At 42.5% G+C, this 17,970-nt stretch overlaps 2 protein-coding genes across 4 annotated transcripts; one reads left to right on the top strand and one right to left on the bottom strand.

Annotated features, from left to right (window-relative positions):
- The first annotated feature begins 89 nt into the window (after positions 1–89).
- Positions 90–14,274, top strand: LOC5511070 (collagen alpha-1(XVII) chain). 3 transcript variants are annotated; one of them, XM_048726934.1, is made up of 11 exons: positions 90–227; positions 1,226–1,518; positions 2,514–2,570; positions 3,251–3,403; positions 3,691–3,750; positions 4,504–4,548; positions 5,187–5,225; positions 9,625–9,693; positions 10,107–10,207; positions 10,328–10,427; positions 12,870–14,274. In XM_048726934.1, exons 2-11 carry the CDS (start codon positions 1,279–1,281, stop codon positions 13,551–13,553), a joined length of 1,548 nt encoding a protein of 515 aa, XP_048582891.1. In that variant the 5' UTR covers positions 90–227; positions 1,226–1,278; the 3' UTR covers positions 13,554–14,274. The 3 variants fall into 3 exon arrangements, with proteins under 3 accessions (XP_048582891.1, XP_048582890.1, XP_048582892.1); XM_048726933.1 differs by having other exon boundaries at positions 10,104–10,207; XM_048726935.1 differs by lacking the exon at positions 12,870–14,274 and adding an exon at positions 11,593–12,485 and having other exon boundaries at positions 10,104–10,207.
- A 400-nt stretch (positions 14,275–14,674) lies between these two features.
- On the bottom strand, positions 14,675–17,871 carry LOC5511050 (XK-related protein 4). Its single transcript, XM_032380282.2, has 2 exons — positions 17,281–17,871; positions 14,675–16,451 (listed from the first exon to the last, which is right to left on the bottom strand). Exons 1-2 carry the CDS (start codon positions 17,766–17,768, stop codon positions 15,332–15,334), a joined length of 1,608 nt encoding a protein of 535 aa, XP_032236173.2. The 5' UTR covers positions 17,769–17,871; the 3' UTR covers positions 14,675–15,331.
- Positions 17,872–17,970: the final 99 nt, after the last annotated feature.

Genomic DNA, 17,970 nt, shown 5'->3' with positions numbered 1-17,970 from the left:
GTGACAAGCCCACCAGTTCCCACCTGACCCAAGAGGTGGTGCGCTTGTCACAACAACTGTCACGCTGGACACCAGTCTCCCCGACCAACTAATCAAATATTAATGACTTGTCAAAAATGCATAGATTGGTGATATAATTTCCTAACATAGTACTCGTCTAAGATTGCGACTTTTCCTTGTGGCGTTTGTTTAAGGCTGGAGCCCTTGTTAATCTGTGAATTCACGAGGTAAGTGGACACTTTTTTATTGTTCTTTTAATTGATAATCAAATACTTAACGCTTCCATATAATTATCGATAGCTAGATCAAATTACATTAAATCACACGAAACTTTGATGGCATTTCCCCCACTGTTTACCCGAAAGAGTAAATGATATATCCATTGGAACCAGTGAAACGTTGACGCTACAATTTTGATCGCTGGTCTGGTCATCGTACATAGACGGTCATCTTGCGCCAAACTCACGGCTTGTTGTGCCCGTCTGTTTTCGCCAAGTCGTAGACTGCGTGTTTCTGGTGCCGTCTTCTTACTTGTTTTGACCCGGACAGGTGACCAGTGTGAATATAATTGGTAAAATCACGAGAATTGCGGCAATGTATAACGCGTTTTCGATTTCAATGTTTCCAGCAAACTGAACATCCTAAAGGCAATTAGGTCAATTATCTCTGACTGTTGTTATTGTTGTGATGTCAAATGTTATTAGGTTAAAAGGCAACAATCTTCAAGTTTTTCCAGGTTTTGTTGACATGGATTAGTAAAGATACGAAAACCATGAATAAGTCCGCTACCACAAGTAAATGGGCCGTTGGCTCACTTAAACTGAATGACGCCTTTGCCTTTACCAAAATTGTTCGAATAAGCGCCCCGTCGCTTATATAATTGTTCATGTCCCTGGAAAAAACAAGATTTCAATATAAAATGTTATGACGAGTACTACTGTCAGTAATCACACTTCCTTTATAACCTTCAATCCCCCTCGTCATCGAAGTCTATGTGTAACACGTAAAGGCGAGGCGCCGATAATTCGGGGATGGCGCTTATTAAATTTTTCCTCTTACAGGAGGCGCTTATTCGAGCACGGGATGATTATTTACTCCTGCCAATGTCATCTATCGATAGGAGAAGAGTCCTTTAATTTAATTGCAATGCCATTTGTCCCGTACCGGTAATAGCTAATACATAAAGAATATGATGGGCCTGTGATAAACATTTTGTGATTTTTAGTTGCACGCTAACGAGAATGGTAGGGCAGGCCTAAGAAAACACAGGCATTCCAAATGAACCCAGCTCGTCACATGATCGTGGCAGCCCTGCTGCTGCTGTCTACTGCGCAAGCGCAGAAGTATAGGCTTCACAAACAGCCTGATGGTACATACTTGCTAGTGCCAGCCTCCCCGGCCGCTACAGGCGCAGGCATCGTGGATCTCAAGTCATTGCCACCAATACCGGTTGGTAGCAACACAGGCAAGGAAGCCCCTGGAGTGAACTCGCAGACTCCCCCCATGCTGATACAGAATGTAAGCCAATCAAGCCGCATAGTGATGATGGTGACGGTGACGGTGATGATGGTGATGGTGATGATGGTGACGGTGACGGTGATGGTGATGGTGATGGTGATGGTGATGGTGATGGTGATGGTGATGGTGATGGTGACGGTGACGGTGATGATGGTGATGATGGTGACGGTGACGGTGATGGTGATGGTGATGGTGATGGTGATGGTGATGGTGATGGTGATGGTGACGGTGACGGTGATGATGGTGATGATGGTGATGGTGATGATGGTGGTGATGATGGTGACGGTGACGTTGACGGTGACGGTGACGGTGACGGTGACGGTGACGGTGATGGTGATGATGGTGACGGTGATGGTGATGATGGTGATGGTGATGGTGATGGTGATGATGGTGACGGTGACGGTGATGGTGACGGTGATGGTGATGGTGATGGTGATGGTGATGGTGACGGTGACGGTGATGGTGATGGTGATGGTGATGGTGATGGTGATGGTGATGGTGATGGTGACGATGACGGTGACGGTGACGGTGACGGTGACGGTGACGGTGACGGTGACGGTGATGGTGATGATGATGGTGATGGTGATGGTGATGGTGATGGTGATGGTGATGGTGATGGTGATGGTGATGGTGATGGTGACGGTGTCGTGATGGTGATGGTGATGGTGATGGTGATGATGATGGTGGTGATAATGGTGAGGGTGAGGGTGATGGTGACGGTGACGATCACCCCCCCCCCCCCATCCTTTGAACGCTTCTGCAGGAGTGTCCTCCTGGCGCATTAATTATAATGATAGCATCTGACACAGTAAGTCTTTATGCCCCGAAAAATCCTGATTCTGTTTGAAAATAGGTTTGCAATATGACCGAGGCAATTCCAACCATGGCCTAAGCCAGACAAATGTGTCTGGTGGAAGACAAGTCTCATTCATTCCTTGAGTGAGTAAGTGCGACGAATCACATCATATGTCTGATCTTATTTCTTTACGTAACAGGCTGCCTCACCCACTCCGACCCCAGGATCCACAGCGGGAGTACCGCCAAGCCCTCCGGTACGTTACTATATCAATATTAATAAGGGGCGGGCAGCTATGAACTTTTGTACAAAAAAAGTGAATTCATATGGCTTTGTTTGGACGAAGTCTGATGGACATTGCATTATCGCGTTTATGACCGATTTCTGGTGTTTTCTGACCTTGTGTAGTAATACCGTACCTGGATGCCTTGATAGAGTCCCTTACTGAAAGGAACCATTCGTTGTTTGTTAGTTCGTAGTCTGAAAAGTCAATTTATGAAATATCATTTTTCATCAATTTATGACAAAAATAATTTTCAAAAAAGGGTATTACAGGCCACTGGTCATTCCTTTAATAATTTTGGCATGTGGCACCCACCTGCCAGAGCCCATGAAACTAGTTGTGCTCGAAGTATGAGAAATGAAACCTAAAACTATAATTGCTGATATGCTAAGTTGCACTGTGTGGATTTTCACGCGCGCACCTCAGCTTTCGAATTTGAATACTTCCGAATAAGAGCGCAAGCTTGTCATGTGCCCCTATAACTCAAAATCGTAACCAATACACCAATAACTGGAATTCGACTCTGCGACGAAAATTTGGCAGAGTCGAATTCCAGTTTTTGGTATATTGTCTTTATTCTTCTGGTTCACGAACACGACTTTTTGGGCTTTTTGTATTTATCAAAATCGTAACCGTTATTGATGATGCCCAAGGTACAACCAGCTCCACCGAAACCCGCGCCGCAGCCATCATCCGAACTCAAACCCCCGGGACCAGCAGCCGCGTCCAGCCCCGCACAGCAGGCTGCCCCAACTAAACCACCCTTGCAGCCCAAACAGGAAGGACCGCTGATGGGTCCTAAACAAGTAAGATTCCCCTCCCCCCAACTCCTTCGCCACATATCTCCCCCCCCCACCCAACTCCTTCGCCTCCACCGCCATCACCATAAAACACACATCCTTGTGAATACAGCCTTAGGACAGATTCTACCTAGATAGACCATAAGACCTACCACTCCTCTCCCCCTCCCCTTTTGCACACATACATATCCAATAGCCTTATCAGTTCTATAAAACACTGGCATCCCCCATTTTTTCGAGCCAATTATGTGGTCTGGCCTAAAAAAGCGTTACTTAAATGTTGTTCGTCGTAGAATGTAATGACTCTTGCACTGAAGGGCAAAGACGGAAACTCGGGGAGACCAGGACCGAAGGTAGGTAAATGTCAAGGTGAAATAACTCGCTTGCACAAAGAATGACTCGCGCTTACACAGCAACACTCGCGTGTACATGACTTGCGTGTCTCGACGATTCGCGTGTACATGTAGGGATGACTTGCGTGTCTGCATAACTCGCGTGTACATGTCTGCATTACTCGCGTGTACATGTCCAGGTCACTCGCGTGTACATGTCCGGATGACTCGCGTGTACATGTCCAGGTGACTCGAGTGTACATGTTTAGATGACTCAGGTGTATGACTCGCGTGTACACGTCTGGGTAACTCGCTTGTACACATCTGGTTGACTCGCTTGTACACATCTTGGTGACTTACGTGTACATGTCGGGATGACTCGGATGTATGACTCTCGCGTGTACACGTCTGGGTAACTCGCGTGTACACATCTGGACGACTCGCGTGTACATGTCTACATGACTCGCGTGAACATGTCCAGGTGACTCGCGTGTACATGTCGGATGACTCGCGTGCACATGTCGGGATGACTCGCATGTATGACTGGCGTGTTCACGTCTGGGTGACTCGCGTGTACATGTCTGGAAGACTAGCGTGTAAATGTCGCTATAAGTTGGGCAAAGAAGTGTGCGTGTATTCTGCAGTGCATTTCTAGCGAGTTGCATTCAAATGGATGGACAATAAGAAAATGTTTATCGCGGTATCCTCGCGCGGTCTATATCGCGGGATCTTCACCTTGAACCATGATGAAAAATGCCACTTTGTCTTTTTTAGGGACCACCAGGACCAAAGGGGCCCCAAGGGCCACCAGGCAACAAGGTCAGCGGTCACACAAAATAAGACATGCACCAGGCAACTTTTTAAGCTAATTCATCTAATTCATATACTTAAGCACTTAGCTCTATGTTTCCGTGTTATAGAGGTACCCTATTCCCGTGTTTCCGTACTAAAGAGGTGCCCTATTCCCGTGTTTCCGTATTATAGAGGTGCCCTATCACAGTATTTCAGCATTAATGAGGTGCCCTATAACCGTGTTTCCGTATTAATGAGGTGCCCTATTTCCGTGTTTCCGCATTAATGAGGTGCCCTATCACCGTATTTCCGTATTAATGAGGTGCCCTATTCCCGTGTTTTCGTATTATAGAGGTGCCCTATTCCCGTGTTTCCGTATTATAGAGGTGCCCTATCCCAGTGTTTCTGCAATAATGAAGTGCCCTATCCCCGTATTTCCGTATTAATGAGGTGCCCTATCCCCGTGTTTTCGTATTATAGAGATGCCCTATCCCCGTATTTCCGTATTATAGAGGTGCCCTATCCCCGTGTTTCCGTGTAACTGTCGTGACCTAATCCCCACATTTCTTTATTATAAATTAAACCTTGGGTAATCCGGATAATAAGCTACCTGTGCTCCATTACTGGGTAAACTAATAACAATAAGCTTTGTGTTGACTGACCAGGGTCCTCGGGGAGAGCCAGGGACCTGCCAACCTTCACCTGTAAGTGTGTTGCTATAGACACTCTATTATGTCTCTATTAGGTCTTTATGTTAGCACCGGTTATGTAGAAAGTGTGTTGCTATAGACACTCTATTATCCTATAGGTCTTTATGTTAGCCGGTTATGTAGAAAGTGTGTTGCTATAGGCACTCTATTATCCTATAGGTCTTTATGTTAGCCGGTTATGTAGAAAGTGTGTTACTATAGACACTCTATTATCCTATAGGTCTTTATGTTAGCACCGGTTATGTAGAAAGTGTGTTGCTATAGACACTCTATTATCCTATAGGTCTTTATGTTAGCACCGGTTATGTAGAAAGTGTGTTGCTATAGACACTCTATTATCCTATAGGTCTTTATGTTAGCACCGGTTATGTAGAAAGTGTGTTGCTATAGACACTCTATTATCCTATAGGTCTTTATGTTAGCACCGGTTATGTAGAAAGTGTGTTGCTATAGACACTCTATTATCCTATAGGTCTTTATGTTAGCACCGGTTATGTAGAAAGTGTGTTGATATAGACATTCTACAATTTTAGCACCGGTTATGTAGAAAGTGTGTTGCTATAGACACTCTATTATCCTATAGGTCTTTATGTTAGCACCGGTTATGTAGAAAGTGTGTTGATATAGACATTCTACAATTTTAGCACCGGTTATGTAGAAAGTGTGTTGCTATAGACACTCTATTATCCTATAGGTCTTTATGTTAGCACCGGTTATGTAGAAAGTGTGTTGCTATAGACACTCTATTATCCTATAGGTCTTTATGTTAGCACCGGTTATGTAGAAAGTGTGTTGCTATAGACACTCTATTATCCTATAGGTCTTTATGTTAGCCGGTTATGTAGAAAGTGTGTTGCTATAGACACTCTATTATCCTATAGGTCTTTATGTTAGCACCGGTTATGTAGAAAGTGTGTTGCTATAGACACTCTATTATCCTATAGGTCTTTATGTTAGCACCGGTTATGTAGAAAGTGTGTTGCTATAGACACTCTATTATCCTATAGGTCTTTATGTTAGCACCGGTTATGTAGAAAGTGTGTTGCTATAGACACTCTATTATCCTATAGGTCTTTATGTTAGCCGGTTATGTAGAAAGTGTGTTGCTATAGACACTCTATTATCCTATAGGTCTTTATGTTAGCACCGGTTATGTAGAAAGTGTGTTGCTATAGACACTCTATTATCCTATAGGTCTTTATGTTAGCACCGGTTATGTAGAAAGTGTGTTGCTATAGACACTCTATTATCCTATAGGTCTTTATGTTAGCACCGGTTATGTAGAAAGTGTGTTGCTATAGACACTCTATTATGTCTCTATTAGGTCTTTATGTTAGCACCGGTTATGTAGAAAGTGTGTTGCTATAGACACTCTATTATCCTATAGGTCTTTATGTTAGCACCGGTTATGTAGAAAGTGTGTTGCCATAGACACTCTATTATCCTATAGGTCTTTATGTTAGCCGGTTATGTAGAAAGTGTGTTGCTATAGACACTCTATTATCCTATAGGTCTTTATGTTAGCACCGGTTATGTAGAAAGTGTGTTGCTATAGACACTCTATTATCCTATAGGTCTTTATGTTAGCACCGGTTATGTAGAAAGTGTGTTGCTATAGACACTCTATTATCCTATAGGTCTTTATGTTAGCACCGGTTATGTAGAAAGTGTGTTGCTATAGACACTCTATTATCCTATAGGTCTTTATGTTAGCACCGGTTATGTAGAAAGTGTGTTGATATAGACATTCTACAATTTTAGCACCGGTTATGTAGAAAGTGTGTTGCTATAGACACTCTATTATCCTATAGGTCTTTATGTTAGCACCGGTTATGTAGAAAGTGTGTTGATATAGACATTCTACAATTTTAGCACCGGTTATGTAGAAAGTGTGTTGCTATAGACACTCTATTATCCTATAGGTCTTTATGTTAGCACCGGTTATGTAGAAAGTGTGTTGCTATAGACACTCTATTATCCTATAGGTCTTTATGTTAGCACCGGTTATGTAGAAAGTGTGTTGCTATAGACACTCTATTATCCTATAGGTCTTTATGTTAGCCGGTTATGTAGAAAGTGTGTTGCTATAGACACTCTATTATCCTATAGGTCTTTATGTTAGCACCGGTTATGTAGAAAGTGTGTTACTATAGACACTCTATTATCCTATAGGTCTTTATGTTAGCACCGGTTATGTAGAAAGTGTGTTGCTATAGACACTCTATTATCCTATAGGTCTTTATGTTAGCACCGGTTATGTAGAAAGTGTGTTGCTATAGACACTCTATTATCCTATAGGTCTTTATGTTAGCACCGGTTATGTAGAAAGTGTGTTGCTATAGACACTCTATTATCCTATAGGTCTTTATGTTAGCACCGGTTATGTAGAAAGTGTGTTGCTATAGACACTCTATTATGTCTCTATTAGGTCTTTATGTTAGCACCGGTTATGTAGAAAGTGTGTTGCTATAGACACTCTATTATCCTATAGGTCTTTATGTTAGCACCGGTTATGTAGAAAGTGTGTTGCCATAGACACTCTATTATCCTATAGGTCTTTATGTTAGCCGGTTATGTAGAAAGTGTGTTGCTATAGACACTCTATTATCCTATAGGTCTTTATGTTAGCACCGGTTATGTAGAAAGTGTGTTGCTATAGACACTCTATTATCCTATAGGTCTTTATGTTAGCACCGGTTATGTAGAAAGTGTGTTGCTATAGACACTCTATTATCCTATAGGTCTTTATGTTAGCACCGGTTATGTAGAAAGTGTGTTGCTATAGACACTCTATTATCCTATAGGTCTTTATGTTAGCACCGGTTATGTAGAAAGTGTGTTGATATAGACATTCTACAATTTTAGCACCGGTTATGTAGAAAGTGTGTTGCTATAGACACTCTATTATCCTATAGGTCTTTATGTTAGCACCGGTTATGTAGAAAGTGTGTTGATATAGACATTCTACAATTTTAGCACCGGTTATGTAGAAAGTGTGTTGCTATAGACACTCTATTATCCTATAGGTCTTTATGTTAGCACCGGTTATGTAGAAAGTGTGTTGCTATAGACACTCTATTATCCTATAGGTCTTTATGTTAGCACCGGTTATGTAGAAAGTGTGTTGCTATAGACACTCTATTATCCTATAGGTCTTTATGTTAGCCGGTTATGTAGAAAGTGTGTTGCTATAGACACTCTATTATCCTATAGGTCTTTATGTTAGCACCGGTTATGTAGAAAGTGTGTTGCTATAGACACTCTATTATCCTATAGGTCTTTATGTTAGCACCGGTTATGTAGAAAGTGTGTTGCTATAGACACTCTATTATCCTATAGGTCTTTATGTTAGCACCGGTTATGTAGAAAGTGTGTTGCTATAGACACTCTATTATGTCTCTATTAGGTCTTTATGTTAGCACCGGTTATGTAGAAAGTGTGTTGCTATAGACACTCTATTATCCTATAGGTCTTTATGTTAGCACCGGTTATGTAGAAAGTGTGTTGCTATAGACACTCTATTATCCTATAGGTCTTTATGTTAGCCGGTTATGTAGAAAGTGTGTTGCTATAGACACTCTATTATCCTATAGGTCTTTATGTTAGCACCGGTTATGTAGAAAGTGTGTTGATATAGACATTCTACAATTTTAGCACCGGTTATGTAGAAAGTGTGTTGCTATAGACACTCTATTATCCTATAGGTCTTTATGTTAGCACCGGTTATGTAGAAAGTGTGTTGCTATAGACACTCTATTATCCTATAGGTCTTTATGTTAGCACCGGTTATGTAGAAAGTGTGTTGCTATAGACACTCTATTATCCTATAGGTCTTTATGTTAGCACCGGTTATGTAGAAAGTGTGTTGCTATAGACACTCTATTATCCTATAGGTCTTTATGTTAGCACCGGTTATGTAGAAAGTGTGTTGATATAGACATTCTACAATTTTAGCACCGGTTATGTAGAAAGTGTGTTGCTATAGACACTCTATTATCCTATAGGTCTTTATGTTAGCACCGGTTATGTAGAAAGTGTGTTGCTATAGACACTCTATTATCCTATAGGTCTTTATGTTAGCACCGGTTATGTAGAAAGTGTGTTGCTATAGACATTCTACAATTTTAGCATGGGTTATGTAGAAAGTGTGTTGCTATATTCTGACACGTTACCATGGGTTATGTAGAAAGTGTGTTGCTATAGACATAATACCATCTTATGTAAGCACATATTATGTAGAAAGTGTGTTGCTATAGACATTCTACAACCCATGTTTGCACAGGTTATGCAGAAAGTGTGTTGCTATGAAGAGCTCGTTGAACATTACACTATCGCATGTTAACGTCATGAATAGACTGGGTCCCCTGCATTTAACACTCCATCTACTTTCTAGTACCAATGCTCGCCCGGTATCATAGCCACGCTGACTGCAAAAATCAACGCCCTCGAGAAGCAATGCAAGGTAATGTAATAACATAGCGTCGGGTGTGTCAGTGTAGGTTGTAGCAGGTATCGAATTATGGGGGGGGGACGATACAAAAATATCAAGAAAAAAATGGGGGGCACAGCCACGCCCCTACTGGTCAATTCTTTACAATTAAAAAAAAAATATTAGGGGGGCACGTGACCCCAGTGCCCCACCCCCTGCTACGGCTCTGTAATAGCATAGTGTCGGGCGAGTCTGTGTAGGTTGTTATTTTCCTTGGGGAGAAAAAAAAGCCCCTGCGACAAACGTTACTGTGAATTGGTTCTGAAAGTAGCTGATTGTTCACAAAAAACTTAATTAAAGTGTTTGGAAAAGGAGCCAATTGGAAAGGAGTTAATCTTAGCAGTATTACTCAACAATCTAACGGAGGATGCTTGCTTTAACAGCAGCAGAAGGGCGAGGGGGGTGCTGGACAAGGCGGAGGATCCGGTCAGTCTGGTGGGGGTGGCGGTGGCGGCGGGGGTGCACCCCCGTGTCCCATTGGAAAATGGTAAGTACTTTGCATTTCATGGCTGACCCACCGACCATCCCTGTCTAATTGTCTAACTCTATTCCACTGGTTTTAGCAAGGAGAACCCTGCTCTAACCCACTCTATTCCATTGGTTTTAGCAAGGAGAACCCTGCAGTTAGCTGTCAGGTCGTGTACATACAAACTCCTAAAGCCGAAAGCGGCGCCTACTGGATCAAAGGCGCAAAGGAGCCTTTCCAGGTAATCTGCTGATAAGTACCTGGAAAAGGAGGCCTCTGGGTCTAAGTCACAGGGTACCCCGCGTTCCCATGTCACAGGGCACGCTTGTAGAAGTCCATGGACATAGGGTACCCCGCGTTCCCAGGACACAGGGCACGCTTGTAGAAGTCCCTGGACATAGGGTACCCCGCGTTCCCAGGGCACAGGGCACGCTTGTAGAAGTCCCTGGACACAGGGTACCCTGCGTTCCCAGGGCACAGGGCACGCTTGTAGAAGTCCCTGGACACAGGGTACCCCGCGTTCCAAGGGCACAGGGCATAGGGTATAGAGTGGACATAGGGTACCCCGCGTTCCCAGGACACAGGGCATAGGGTATACGTTGGACATAGGGTACCCCGCGTTCCCAGGGCACAGGGCACGCTTGTAGACGTCCCTGGACATAGGGTACCCCGCATTCCCAGGACACAGGGCATAGGGTAATAGGGTATAGGGTGGACATAGGGTACCCCGCGTTTCCAGGACACAGGGAACGCTTGTAGAAGTCCCTGGACATAGGGTACCCCGCGTTCCCAGAGCACAGGGCACGCTTGTAGAAGTCCCTGGACACGCGCACGAATGCAACGAAACGCATGCGTACAAATGCTTGAACTGTGTAGACCTAGATAGAGGTAAACTTAATTCAATGCTAAATATCGCGGATGTTTTGATATACTTACTAGGAACGCCCAAAAACTTCATTTGCGAGTCTCAGATAATTTATATAAGTTTGTCCTGGTAACTAGTGCTTCGCTTTGATCCCTTTTCGCCAGGAATACGTTTGCGAATGGCAAACTTCCCTGGTTATTAGGGAGCAATAGCCTATATTCGTATTCACATTGTCTTTGTGGGCGAGCCTTTAAGTAAGGCCCATAAAGGATGCTTTTTTGTTAAATAGATTGCCATTTGAGCTTAAATTAATCTCGTACGCGCCTAACTTGAATGTTAGTAAGGTGACTGTTGAATGTTAATAAGGTGACTGTTGACCTGATTTTCTGTACGACGTTTGTATTTACTGTTCAGTCTTATAAAAATAATAAAAAAGAATAAATAAAATGCAATAATAAATTTAAGTGCCGAAGCTCTCCTCGTTGCTCTTGGCATCACCGGGTAGCCTGTGGTAAATATGGTCCCTTTGGCTCGTTCACAGACTCACTGTCAGTTTGAGCCGATGGCCAATAGGGGCTGGACACTAGTGGCGCGCATCAACGGCCTTAGCAACGACTTCTCTCCCGTCAGCAGCGCATGGGCAGACACCACAACCATAAGACAGCAGACCGCTACTGATACGCGGGCTCGAAGCACCATGAAAAACAGGGGCTGGTCCGAATTGGACGAAAACGTGCTTCGTGTGTGCTATGACGGCGTGGACTCGCACTGCGCGACTTTCACGCACAACAAAGGCATACCCTTGTCGGAGCTATTTAATAATCAGTTCGGGATCCCTGTGGACGAGCACTACGAATTCGACACTTTAGCCAAGTTATTCGGCAAATCATGTGACACCAGCAGGATGGCGCGCAAGTGGTGCGGGCTCAACATGGCCAGCGTCTGCCACCCACAAGATATCAATCCAAACTTGAATCCTACCAATCACATTGTGAGAATCGGTTGCCTTGGCGACATGCTCTGGACGTGCGGCCCTAATGACTACGCTGTGGGGATTGGAGTAAGCAGTTGCTATGACGACTATGGATGCTCAAGAGTTGGGCCCCAGACTCGGAACTTACATTTCGCATGCACCAATAAGATATATGGGGCGTTTAACCAGACCGCCTTTTTATATGTCATGTGACCTAAATATAGAGTTGAACTAAGCCCTTATATGAAACTAAGGTGACCGCAACTCTGCGAAACTGACATTGAATTTTACGGTGGAAAAATGTATGTCATACTCAGTTTTCATTAGGTATAGACTCAAATGCATCAGTTCAAGATGTATAAGAACGGTACGTTTGTTGCATGTTAAACATCATAATCATTGAAAAAGAGTTCTATTTTTACAACCTTTTACTACATTTTAAAATACAAATCCTAAAAGAATACTACGTCTTGGAGTAACGAAACCTTCACCTGGTTCGATGAGACAAGACCATGAGACAAGGCCTTCGAGCAATTGCTGACCCTGGCAAAGATCGATACCTCTTACTGTCTACTGATATGTTTTGTCTGCCCAGTTGTGCTGACTCGGAGAGAACTCGTTGACGGCCTTCCTGGTTAGTATTACTCGGGACGTACTCGGAGCCTGTTGGATTTAAGTTCGGGATTTTTTTTTCGATTACTCTGTTTTTACTCGGAGCGTACTCGGAGCCTGTTCGGGTTGAACTCGGAATATATTTTACGGATGACGCTCCTTTTAAGTTAAATAGGACAAGTTGCTTGTAACAAGTCATAGGTCTGACGTTTGGTTCTATGGCTCTTCCACAGACGCACTGCGAGCTAATACGCAAAACCATCAAGGATATCCATAACCCGGACGTGCCACCTCGTGCACTGGGGGGCTGGACACTAGTAGCAAGGATCAACGGCGCCGGAACCGATTTCTCTCCAATTAGCGACAACTGGGCAAACAATGAAACATTCAACGCCAACACCTCGACTGACATCACCATGGAAACCCCAATGAAAAACGAGGGATGGAACGTGATAAAAGGGCGCGCTCTGCTGCTTTGTTTCACGGGGCCCGTGTCGGGTTGTGCGCCCTTCACTCACAACAAAGCTATGCCGCTACAGGAGTTGTTCAAGACGCAGTTCGGGGTGACGCCCCAAGAACAGTACACGTTCGCCACGCTACTGAAAGCGTTTGATAAGAGCTGTGATCTGTCCGTCTTGAGGCAGGGGTGGTGTGGATTGAACCTGGCTAATACGTGTTCACCATCTACAGACGATCCTAACCGTAAGCCCGTGTCGACCACACATATCGTGCGCATAGGGTGCATAGGGGATCGCCAAGCCACGTGCTTCCCTGATGACTATGCGCTGGGGGTGGGTGTGAGTAGCTGTAAGGACGGCTATGGGTGCACGGTGGTAGGAGCATCTAGGAACATGCACTATAGGTGCGACTACGTACACGGTACCTTTATGCACACTGCATTCTTGTACGTACTGTAAATGGTACCTTGGGACAAAATGCGTTAAATCATCCACCATTTTTAGAACAAGGTATATCCAGAACAGAGACATCAGCTTCAAGCATGTTTGCGCTCAATTTACAGGTTGCTTTGCACAGTGTTTACGATGATGATAACACTGGGCACAAACCCTTTTAACATGTTTGTGGTTTTATCTTATTTTCTAAGCCTCCTTTGTCACGTCTGCTATCGTTCGTCACGAGGGGGTAGGAAGATTAATCCATTCTCCCAGCCTCAGCTCTCTACAACATGACTTGTGGTCATATAGTGGAAAGAGCTCATCAAACCTGGGCGCACCCATACCAGGGCGTGTCTAGAGAAAAACGCTTGATGGGTAGTAAGCAACGGATCAATATAGTTCAAATCCGCATCATTAGCTCTGGAAATAAGTCACTAGATCAATCTAAAAAGTTTTTTTCTATCCAAACACACACACACACACACAATTGACCATCTTCTTATTCACCAACACGGGTGTCAACCGGTTTCGAACTCATTTCGTAACATGGGAAGGGTGTGGACCCCTCGACACCCCTCTGTAAATGTCCCTGCATACGTATTGTAGGGGCAGCCTGCTAAATAAGGATTTTTAGGCACATGACGATATTTATAGACTGTCTAGTGCCTGTGTGAGTTATTGATCACAAAAGCATGGGTAACTTTAGTGATATTGATATTTAATAAAGTGGTAACATAATGGATGGTTGTTTCAGTCATTCTCAGAGCATCGGGGTCCTTGAAGCTATGTTTTAATAGGAAACGCGTAAAATATTTCAAAATTGTACAAAGCAGTGTGCATATTGAAAGTTTCTTCAAGTTGATTTGTAATTTAGACCGGATGGCCTGTTAAATAGCCCTAAATTGATCATAGAAATAAAATTTTGGGAAATTTGCAATAAAGATTTGTATATTTTGTGTAAAACCACAGCCCAAGGCTTCTGAGTGGTTTATAAAGGAATGTATAAACCAATGGCAGTAGCCTTGGGCTGCCTGTGGTAAAGCATTTAAAAACAACTTAAGGTGAATCGAAAGAAATTCCTTGTCCTAGGGCTTTTTTGCTGTAACTTTTGCAATGCACACATTTCAGATATTATACTTGAATACACAATCGCACATATTTTATTAAGATTTCGTTAAATAAGAAAATTCATTTCAATAAATAATTCAATAAATTACACTAACCAATAAAACTGTTACCATTAGAGAAATAATGACCATTATCAAAAGAGATACATTATTTATCTCCTTGTAAGATACTTGAGAATGTTTGGTATTAAAAATATCCTATTTTTGCATTCACACTTGTACAAAAACTTATTAAGAATAATAAAGATTGAATACATAACTCACTAAAAAATCAAGAGCGTCATTGTTGGTTTATCATCTGCTAAGAATAATCTTGCTTAGTTTTTACTTCAAATATTTGGGAAATTTTTGAACAAGTAGAATTTGTTTCTCTTATATTGTATACTTATTGTAATGTCAGGGGCATGTCTAGAAAAAAAAATGCGGGGTGGGGTCCAGGGCAGTAAATCTTACATAGAGGAACTTTTATGCTCAAATGGCATCCTTTAGCTCTGATAATTAATCTTAAGATTTATCTAAATACTTTGTCTATCTGAATATACACTGAAGATTAATCAACAAATTTGTGAACCGTCAAATGTTTTAAGTGATTACCATCTTGGACACCCCCTCTGGACACACGCCTGATAGTATTCATTACATCATTGTACCAGCATGAATAAGGCCATCAAATTAAACCCAATCAGAAGGCGTCGGTGAAAGGGCATGCATAGGTATGGGGTCTGGGATCACTTCGTGACGTCCCTCCCGACGTAAGTATGCAGCCTGACCAGGATTGACAAGCTGTGGGGGCAGGGAGAGAATCGATTGTGACCTTGGCATCATATCCATGTCCATAAGCATAGGTTCAGGAGCAGGTTGAGTTCTGAGGCAGTCACACTTTGGTTTATGGCATACACAAGCAGTACTCAATCGGTTAGTTTCTCTGTGTCGGATAGCTCTGAGTTCGCAACAACAACACCAAATATTTGAGAAGGAATAATTACCTACTGCATTAAAGCCAGTCTTTCTTTTGAAGCACATTCCTTGTTCTTGGATGTTGGGGTGGTAGAAATGGTAATACATAAACATTGAGAGTAGTCCAAGAAAGAAGCCACCTATAACTATGGTTATTGCTGCTATGGCAACATCACCAAACAGCGATCTGTGGGGATACCATAGCAACACAAAAACAGAGTTCTCTATGAACATAAGGGAGTAAAATATCCCTACACGGATTCTAGTCATCCCTTCTGTTATGTTAAAGAAAGAAAAGATATAGATAAATGCAATTGTACCATCAAATAACATTTCCCTCAAGGGATGGTCTCGACCATCATTGTCCATGCAGAACTTGGTTGACTGAGTCACAAGAAAAATAAACATCAGGAGCCAATGAAGAGCAATGGCTACTCCTAGCCATAAGTTGAAATAGGAGGCAAACAGTACCATGGCAACCACACGCGAAGCCACCATGAACAGTCTCCACATTACTTGTAAGAAGAAACCAGTCCAGGACACATTGTCACAGAATACATCACGGAGAGACTTCTGGTAAGCGACGATTGCCCAGGCTAGCGAAACCAGAGAACATGCTGCTGCAATAGCAGTTATCAGGTCTGAGTTCATGTCAAAGCGCCTTCTGTATGATAAGATATAAAGCTGGAGAACCAACTGTGGAGCAGATTCAAGGTATGCCTCCAAAAGTCGCAACATGCAAATGTCTCGCCACTGGGAAAGAAAGCTGTGGTACTCAGAAGAAGACGCTGTTGATCTGCGTGTGCGCCAGCCAGTACGAAATACATTCCAATACCTACAAGTAAACACAGGTTAGGATTAACATTAAACAAATCAGGAAATACTTGCTGTTCTGTGCTATAGTATTGTTTCATTTGATTACTGTAAAGGAGTCCATGCCAATTTAGGTCAACACAAGCACTATCTATCTTCTCTACCAATGAGACCTCAGAAAACTAGTCCTTGTCAGTCAATGGAAACTGTGTGTCAGATCATATGAATGGCTTATTGGAACAGGCTCTTCACTTGGCAACATCCAGGTTTACAAAATTTATACCACAGGGCTATGCAGTTTAGGTTGCATACAGCCTGATTTGTGTAATTATTCAGAGATTATATTAGTCAGGTAAAATATATTATAGTACCATTAACATAGTAATAATTATGACAGCATGTCTTCTGTAAACACCACAATCCACAGCATGAATTTTGTACAAGCGCAATTCCCACGCGACACAAATGTAATTATAATATAAACAGATAAGCATAAGTACTGATTGGTTGTTACAGTTAAATGTTTATATTATTACCTATAAACCGCTAAAGCATTTGATTTCATAGAATCATCTCCAAAATTAATAGTCTACTCTGGAAAATATTTGTCAATATGATAACACTCCGAAGCTTTTCTGTTGGATTCGAGATTCGAACACTTTGGATATAAGATTAGCGTTCTCTAATGTTTCGGTGTTTTGTTTGATAATACGAGTTTTATAAGCTTGTTATATTAACTAAATGAAGGGCTTCTTTCCTCTCTGTGATGACATAGTGTATAAATTTACCATCATTAAGACGGCCTAATCCACATTAAAAGGTCAAGGGCGAAGCCTTAGAGTTAAACTCACCTTAAAATCGGCCCGATATGTAAGAAATGCAAAACGTACATCCCCCATTTTGTATCACGATCATCGCGAAACCATTTGGCTGAAAATATCTGCAATGCGATGGACGAAAACACAACGAACCCTAGAGTGACTCCAAACCACTCATATTCTCCCTTTTGGTAATACAAGGCCGCTACAACGAGATCTGACCCTATGTCCGCTAGGAAAGTCAGAATGGAACCTAAGGCGAAAGCGTCCCACAACCAATGAACTTTGCGGTTTTTAGCCATCTCTTGCGACGGAATCAACCGTCTAGTGGCAGCAAGGTCTGTTTCATCACAAGCCCTACCATTGTGTTGCACTGGCGATCCGTTATTTTGGGGATTGTCAGCTGATTTTACGATCAGCGTGGCCATGTTGGCCGCCGCTGCTTCACTGTTATGTTTCTTGAATGAGTAAACCGAAGCAATCCGATCGGTTATCGATTTGTGGTGACTTTTTTTGCACATCAGAATCAGTCACCAGTCACCCACATTTTGTGCATGCAATCACCTGATGTTTTTTCTTCTAATCAATAACATTATATTAGAAAGCTAATGCTTCTCAAAAAAATGTGACGTTAAATTATTTTGGCTTACAAACGAAAGCAAAGTATCCGTTTTCTAGCTTACATACCAAGTTAAGAATTTGTTACATCGTTACATAGTTGAA

The sequence above is a fragment of the Nematostella vectensis genome, chromosome 4, assembly GCF_932526225.1.
Source record: "Nematostella vectensis chromosome 4, jaNemVect1.1, whole genome shotgun sequence".
NCBI classification, from domain to species: Eukaryota; Metazoa; Cnidaria; class Anthozoa; order Actiniaria; family Edwardsiidae; genus Nematostella; species Nematostella vectensis.
Note: the sequence above shows the minus strand (reverse complement) of the source record. Positions and strands in the feature narration are given on the sequence as shown.

Bases quoted from the DNA above. Each gene is read 5' to 3' on its own strand.
- LOC5511070 (XM_048726933.1), top strand. From the start codon at position 1,279: ATGAACCCAGCTCGTCACATGATCGTGGCAGCCCTGCTGCTGCTGTCT. The intron at 2,571-3,250 runs GTACGTTACTAT...ATGATGCCCAAG, and splicing joins GAGTACCGCCAAGCCCTCCG to GTACAACCAGCTCCACCGAA. The intron at 4,549-5,186 runs GTCAGCGGTCAC...TTGACTGACCAG, and splicing joins AAGGGCCACCAGGCAACAAG to GGTCCTCGGGGAGAGCCAGG.
- LOC5511050 (XM_032380282.2), bottom strand. From the start codon at position 17,768: ATGTGCAAAAAAAGTCACCACAAATCGATAACCGATCGGATTGCTTCG. The intron at 16,452-17,280 runs GTGAGTTTAACT...GTTTACTTGTAG, and splicing joins CATATCGGGCCGATTTTAAG to GTATTGGAATGTATTTCGTA.